Source organism: Echinops telfairi, unplaced genomic scaffold (assembly GCF_000313985.2).
Source record: "Echinops telfairi isolate 266 unplaced genomic scaffold, ASM31398v2 ScPeMD7_7467;HRSCAF=8505_1, whole genome shotgun sequence".
In the NCBI taxonomy this organism is placed as follows: Eukaryota; Metazoa; Chordata; class Mammalia; order Afrosoricida; family Tenrecidae; genus Echinops; species Echinops telfairi.
In genome coordinates this window covers 28,878,809-28,886,824 of record NW_022111368.1, presented here as the reverse complement: position 1 = coordinate 28,886,824, position 8,016 = coordinate 28,878,809, and the positions used below count along the sequence as shown (strand labels likewise).

The window sequence follows — 8,016 nt, the reverse complement described above, 5'->3', positions numbered from 1 at the left end:
TTATAAATTATCAAGGGCTCATGAGGGAGCGGGGAGTGGGGAGGGAGGGGGAAAATGAGAAGCTGATACCAAGGGCTCAAGTAGAAAGAAAATGTTTTGAGAATAATAATGACAATAAATGTACAAATGTGCTTGACACAATGGATGTATGAATGATTGTGATAAGAGTTGTATGAGCCCTCAATAAAATGATTTAAAAAGAGAGAGAGAGGCTCCCTCCGGCAAAAAGGACAGAGGGGGGCTTGTCGTTGTCCCCACTGTCTCTAAGTACGACTTGTACGTCAGTGTCATGATAGGTTCCGTGGCACATTGTTTTCATCATCTTTTCTTTACATTTCCATACATGAATGTCAAAAACAGATGTTCACTAATGGAAACTTTAACAAAAAGGAGTGAAGAAGAAAATTTGCATAAATTGGCCAGCCGATGAACTAAATCCAACTAACCTTTTCAGAGTATAATCCTTCCAGTCTTTTCTTTGCATACAAACGCACTTTTATTTTAAAGATGGAATTAAATTACACACAGCCTTATGTCATTTCCCCCAGTTGGCATTATTTATAAGTAATTTTCAAGTCTTTAAATATTCTTAAATGGCTACACAATATTACACTGTGTGGGCATTGTTGTCTAACTAAGGCCTCATTGTTGAGCATTCAGCAACGCCCCACTCATGTTTCTCTCTTAGGGATAATAGAACATTTTACGTCATCAAAATAGGAGCCCCTCACCGAAAAAGGCAGATGTAGTTTACACAAGCTACTTTTCCTTTCTAAGAGACTCAGTAAGTCTTAAGGGTGCAGACCATTGAAAGAGTTAAGCATTAGAAAGAGTCTGGCTGGCAAAAGGAACCAAGGGGCCCAAGAGCTAGTCCACACCACACCGGTCCTCCCCCTACGCCACTGCCACTGCCGGGGTTCCTGTTCTGTGCTCACCTGCAGCACCTCTCCCATTCCCCACAGCCACCAGGACACGGACCGATTTCTTTCTTCCCTCTTTTGCAGTCATGTTGAAAACATTTCTTACCTAAAGGACAAAATAGTTCAGAAATATTATACCTTAAGGAATTTAGGGAGGGGAGAAATTAGCGCAACCTTCACACACACACACACACACACACACACACACACACACACACACACACAGAATAGATACATTCTCCAACTCCATAAGCTCAAACACTCAGGTTTCTCCAGTTGAAACTGTAGCCACTTTCCTCAAAAGCAAAAAGGAAGTAAAAGTTTCTCTTCAAATTAAATATGATTATTAGAAGGTTCAACTGAGGTCACCTTTAAAGGGATCTGAACCTATAAAACCCTCACTCTGTGGACCAGACAATGCTTCTTCTGCTACACGTAAGAACTCTCTGTAGGGTTGTTAACTGAGTATACAATTTACGAGTTAATGTGGCCCCGCAGACCCCACTCCCGCACCAGGACCAGGAGCAGGGGGGTCAAGAATGACATGGTCCACACGTTTCCACTTCATCCCCACTCCTGTTTATCCAACTCCATTTCTAATTTGCCTTTTAAGAAATTACCAATTTTTATTTCAGTCATGCCTTTAAGACACTTAACAATAAACATCTGGTTTGTCAGCTACTGTTTTCAAATCAGCACTCATATTTGAAAGGATGTCTCGGTTATCTATTGCTGCTAAAACAGAAAATACCACACATTGGTGGGTTTAATAAACAGACATTCTCTTCTCAGTTGGAGGTTGAAGGTTCAAGTTCTGGGCGCCGGCTCTAAGAGAGTGCTGTCTTCCTCTGCTGGCCTGAAGGAAGGTTCTTGTCTCTGAAGATCTTCATGTGGCTTGGCCTTTCTCCCACCTCCTGTTTCTTTCACTGGCTTATGTGAGCTCTTTTATGTCTCAAAAGAAATTGACTTAAAACTCACCCTACAATAATCCAGTCTCAGGAATATAACTAAGTCATCCCATTCCCAAATGGGATTACAACCCACAGGCACAGAGGTAAGGGTTTACAACACATATTCTGAGGGGGGTTGCTAGTATTTGGAATCAAGTCAACGGCAGTGGGTGTGACTTATTTGGGGGACACACAATCAATCCATAACAAAGACCCAGACCACTGACTGGCTTACAAAGTAGCTGCTTATCTGGTTCAGGGTGGCCCTTTCCCAGAAAATGAGGCTAAGGAAAGGAGAGCACTGCTATAATCTCACAAGAATTCACCCACATACAGAAGAACTCTTCAAAGAGAGTGCCCCCAAAACTGGGATGCAGAAAGCATAATGAACATTTTTAAATTCTATAATGCTATTTATATTGAAGAAACAGTATACATTTTCAAAAAGAACAGCTCAGAGACTGAATAGATGATTGTGCTATAGGGCATCTGGGTGGCAAATGGTTAAGCATTTAACTACAAAGGTTGGTGGTTCAAACCTGCCCAGAGATGCCCCCCAAAAAAGAGGAGGGAGGGGAGGCCTACTGGCCTGCTTCCAAAAGGTCACAATCCTATGACAATCCTATGGAACATGGGTACTTCACACACACGGTGGCCAACGGTCAGATCGACTCTGAGGCAGTGGTTTGGTTTTCAAAGAAAAATGGACTAGTTCAGAGGTTGCTCTGAAGAGTAATTGAAGTCTAATTGAGCCAGGCTCCAGGTTCAGGGGCTTACATGTAGACCTCCGGCCTACTTCCTATCAAGAGTAGGGTATTCATGGCAAACCCAACCTTTCCAGTGGTGCCCTGCGGCTCCTCCCAACTCCACATCCCTGAACTGAGTACCAACTGCAGCTTAGCAGTGCACTGCATTGACTAACTCTACTGCAAGACTTCTTTTAAAAGGTTGAGAAGCAAGGAGGTCACTTTGAGGACTAAGGTGCACCTGACCCAAGCCATGGTATTTTCAATCACCTCAGACGCATGTGAAAGTGGGACACTGAATAAAAAGGACCAAAAAAGAATCGATGCATTTGAATTATTGTGCTGGTGAAGAATATGGAAAACAAAACCAAATAAATCTGTCTGGGAAAAAGTACAGCCAGAAGGCTCCTTAGACGTCAGGATGGCGAGACTTCGCCTCGTCTACTCTGGACATGTTGTCAGGAGAGACCAGTGCCTGGATGGAAAAGGCCGTGCCGTCATGCTCCAGAAAGTAGAGGGAATCCAGAACCAGGGAGCCTTTGGATGAGATGGACTGACACAGTGGCTACAGCAGTGGCGAGGATGACACTGGACCCAGAAATGCCTTGTTCTGTCCTGTTGCAGAGTTGCTGAGTCGGAACCAACTCGATAGCATCGAGTGACCGGTGCGGCTGGCTTACACAGCAACCAAAGATTGCTAATGAACTTTGGCTTTAGAAAAGAAGGCATTTGAATGTAACCTTCAAAGTCTTTTATAAACAAACCACCCAAAGTTCCGTTATCACGAGACCTCAATTTGGTAGTTGTCCACCAAAATGGAGATGCAATCGGAGGCAAGAGCTGACATGGAAGTTTCCCTATGTTCTGATCCAAACCAGTTCTGTCTCAGAAAAAGACATGCATCAGAGGTTTTCCCTCATAATTCCACTTGCCCCATTCCCTATACCACCTGCCCAAGAGATTCGAAGGCTTACCCAGATTTCTCACACAACATACCTACCTCTAGTATTCTGGTATCAAAATCGTCATAGGTTTCTGCAGGGAAAAAACAAGCAGACATGCAGATGGAAGTCTACAAAATTCACTTATGAAAGCATCTTTCAACCAAGGCATCAGCACAGCTTTTAAATAAGCAAGATGCTCAGCTCCTCTGCTGGTTCACCATCATCCTCAGGGACGGCTCCAGACCACATCCACCCACGCAGCCACCCAAACCCATGGCTGTCTCCTGCCACTTCCCTAGCTCTCTTACTCGACGCCCACGGCCTGACTCTGGACCACCCAGCATCTCCACACCTTCCTCTTCCCCAGCCTCCCTTGCGCGCTCACATCCTCTCACACTACTCCATCAAGCCCATCAGATATGGCTAATGTTCTCATCTCCCTCACCCTTGTCTCTCTCCACCACTGTGGGCCCAGACCTGGCCAGCTGGAGAGAAGCACGATTAAACATTCATGGTCTCCAAGCCAACCCCATATTCTCTGTGAACTGTTAGCATCTGATGCTCACTTACTGAGGACTCTACTCGCACTATTTGGCAGCTATTTCAAACACTCTCTATTATTACTATTATTATAGAAAATGTCAATCATACACAAAAACAGATGAATTAAAAAAAAACAATACAAACAGATGAATAAAAACCTATGTGTCCATCGCCCATTTCCAACAATCATCAACTATGGTCCATCTTCTTTCCTCTTAGCTCTGACCAACTGCTACCCACTGGAAAATTCTGAAGCCAGTCAGACACCACCTTTGCACCATCAATATGCTGGTGGTCACATTCATTAACATCCCCACCCCACTTCCCTCTTAAAGACTGGCAGATGCCAACCTTTCCACTACCAGTAATAGAGGCCAAGCTGAGCCCGTGCCCTGCCCTTCTGTCTGTTACAAGTGAATCTATGTAGGAGGTTCAGAAAGTTTGAGGGAAAGTTCCTCTTTACCGAGACTGGTTCTGGGTCTTCAACAGGGATCTTAAGTCTATGGACTTAGTCCTCTTTCTCCCACCCTCTCCCCTTCCTAATGGAAGCATGTTGCTCAGCTCTACACCAGCTCTTCTGAGTCTCGCCGTCTCACCCTCTCCCCTCCTCTGGAAGTCAAACATGAAATAGGTAAACGTATGTCTATTTCTCATCGACTAACAGGAGTAAGTTTTTCAGGTGACCTTTATATCTTTATATTCTGGAGTTTTCTAAACTGATCTCAAAGGCATTATCAAGTTCTGTTTCACCTGTGCACTTATGAGGCTAAGCCACAAACGGTTTGGGGCTCAGCACCCCCGAGCCATATTGCTCCACAGGTGCGCAAAGGGCCAAGTGTACCTAAGTAAACACGTTAGCCTGCAGGCAGCTCGTGGAGCTCCTCATGCACACAACCACGTTAACGGCTCTGAGAAGCTACACAATAAAGATGTGGGGACCCATCCCACTTACAGATTACTTCTTGGTGATGGGCCACTAATTTCCCATAAAATAATCATTGGATAATAAATAATATGACCAGATACTCAAATCCTATTTTTTTAAATAAAGCAACCTCAACAGGCAAGTACATAAAATCATTCCAAAGAATTCCGAACTGCAAGGACTCTGCTACCTCCGTTGGGACCAGGGTCAGGGGGGCCAAGACTGACGCCTCCCCAGGAGTTTCCGCTCCATCCTCGCTCCCGCTTAGCCTTAATTCTCCTCCTCCGTTCCCACTCCTCTCTCTGTTGGATTATGTTGGCTTCCACCTTCTCCTGCTCCTCCTTGCTCCTTTGTGTGATGGTCTGCACCGCTCCATTTCTCATCAGAGGGACGTTCAGACCAGGCCAGAGGAAACCAGAACGCCCTGAAACACGAAACGTTAAGAACATCAAGATACTTTTAAATCATTTTGCCAGGTGATGTGTGTCTACATAATACCACAGTGCTGGTGGGATCGTGGCTAACATAATCTACCTGGCAGGCCACTGACACTATCTATTACAAGGCTCTGGGAACATACCCTTACGAGCTGGTAATTTCAAGACATGCTATTGTCTAGAGAAACACACACAGACCGGCGTCAGGTAAATGCGTACAAGGACAAGGATGGCCACGGAAGTCTCTTTGCAAAGGTAAAAAATAGACACAAGGGAAACACCTAGTCGCGGTGGAATGATTAAGCACCCCAGGGCAGATACAGTCTATGAATAGTCCATGGTAACAACAAAAATGGGACAGTTCAATCGGGACTGACGTTGACCAAGTTCCAAGAACTATTGTGAATGAGAAGAAACTGGGAAGCTGTATGGGTTATATGATTTACTTTATTTTCTAGAAACAAGAAAATACATATTGCTTCTAAGGTACTTATGCATATAAAGGCATAAAGTATGTCTGGATGGACAAATAAAAGCAGTGGTGTTTTCCTGGGGAAACAACTGGGGTTGGGGTGCTGGAAAGGGGCATAAAAGGCACTTGAGGTTTCTCATCTTTGTATTTTTTTACTTAGATACTAGAGAGGGCTTCAAAAAGTTCATGGGAAATTTCCATTCTCTTGTAATTCCATTTTTCCATGAACTTTCTGAAGTCCTCATATTCATGTAAAAGTCTCATATATATATATATATTTTTTTTTTAAATAGGTTGATTCGAGTACATTATTCCATTGTTTTTCTTAAAAAACAAAAAAACAACATAAGCAATCAGGGGTTCCAGGGTGGGCAAATAAGGCCCGCAGGACACAGCAAGTCCACCACTTGCTGTAGATAGTCTTCGCGCTCAGATGAGCAGGGTCACCTGACTGTACACCTCTACGGCGATCTGGTGCTCCAGCAACAGGTGAGTTACAGGAGGCTATGTGGCTCCCCAAATGGGAAATGATTATCTGGCTCTTTGCAGGAAATGTCTGTCACCCTCCCATCCATTCTGGGTTCTGTCATTAGAAGAAGGGACTGTCACAGCAGATGGCATGCCACAGACACTAAAGGGCTGTAACTGGATGTATGAATCCCTTTCTGTGGGATTTTTCTCCTCCAGGATCCTGGGGCAACAAGCAAACCGTCTACACTCAAAACTATAAATCTCAGTGTTCTTCATGAGAAATGCACTGCTCTTTGTACGTTTTCTATCAAATCAGAGGAAAAGGACGGTCTAAAAGGTATTAGCTGTTTGCATAAATACGTTTACCTTCACCAATGATCTGACCCCTGTTCAAATCCTTTCTTCTCTTTTTCTTAACTCTTTTGCCTCTTCCTTTTCTTGCTCCAGCACCGCTCTCTGCTAAAACACCTTTCCACAGCTCATCTGCTGTCACTGCAACGAGAAGGGGATTCAATATTTTACGATGAGCTCCAGGCTCCAGTGAAACAAAACAGCCGAAAGAGGCCCTCTCCACCAAGTCTTCGGCGAGTCAACGAAAGCAAAGTTAAACTCGCCCTTTCACATGTCACATGATGACCCCTGCAAAGATGTTGGCCAACATTTACATCCCAGTTACTTACCAAGATTGGCTTCCCGGACTTTTATCACCTATATGATCTCTTCTTGGTTTCTTGCTTCCATTTTAACTAGTCAGTAGCTATTCCTTATTAGCCCAAACAAGAATCAGCATTTCAATCTGTACCCATAACTCTTAAGACTCTGAGTCATCTGTTCTTTTCTTCTGCAAATGCTCTAATGATTATAATGTTTGTAGATTCTTCAAAACGAGATGCTCAAATTCACCTTCAACTCTAGCTAAAGCCTAACTAATATGTAGGAAAAACAATTTAAGGGTCTGGTAGTTAATACTTATGTGTGTCTTCCTTACGCTTGTCTTGCTTTATGTATAAACCAGTTCTTCCCGAAGCGGGTGATACTGCCCCGAGGGCAGCTGAAACGACCCAGGGGGCTGCAAAGGGAGACAGATACCTACACTTTGTCCTGGATTATGGGCTGGAGGACAAAAGTGTTTCAGTGCCAGTGGGGCACTGAGTAATTCCTCCCTTCCCCTTCGCCCCAGAAAAGAGGGCAGCAGCCCAAACACGTTTGGGAATCTATGGTAGAGACTGACACTATTGATTTAATTCCACACGTCAATTTCCAGAACCGCACAGTCTTCTCCATCATTTATTTCAACCAATATTTTCTCCTTTGCTCTGGTGGAAAGAATATCAGTGGCACCTGGCTGCCAACTGAATGGTTGGTGGGGGGAGATCTGGCCACCGGCTTCCGTAGATGGCAGCTCCGGCAATCCTCTGGAGCAGTGCTACATGCGGCTGATGTGACCTGGGAGGGACTCAGTGGCAATGGTGTGCTTTGGGGGGGGGGTGTAGTGTCTACAGGTGGGGTATTTAGTCTTTACTTGCCCACTAATGAATTTTATGGGGGGGGGGCGTGCAATAGGTTCAGCACTCGACTGCTCACTGAAGGGTTGGTGGAGGGTCCAGC

At 44.5% G+C, this 8,016-nt stretch overlaps 1 protein-coding gene across 1 annotated transcript in view; it reads right to left on the bottom strand.

Annotated features, from left to right (window-relative positions):
* The window catches only part of MRPS5 (mitochondrial ribosomal protein S5), a 19,098-nt gene that overhangs the window by 7,037 nt on the left and 4,045 nt on the right, over nucleotides 1-8,016 (bottom strand). Inside the window, exons 3-6 of the mRNA XM_030888499.2 lie at nucleotides 6,775-6,900; nucleotides 5,219-5,452; nucleotides 3,617-3,651; nucleotides 936-1,026 (exon numbers count right to left, since the gene is read on the bottom strand). Coding sequence (XP_030744359.1) covers nucleotides 936-1,026; nucleotides 3,617-3,651; nucleotides 5,219-5,452; nucleotides 6,775-6,900 — 486 coding nt within the window. The remainder of the gene's footprint in view (nucleotides 1-935; nucleotides 1,027-3,616; nucleotides 3,652-5,218; nucleotides 5,453-6,774; nucleotides 6,901-8,016) is intronic.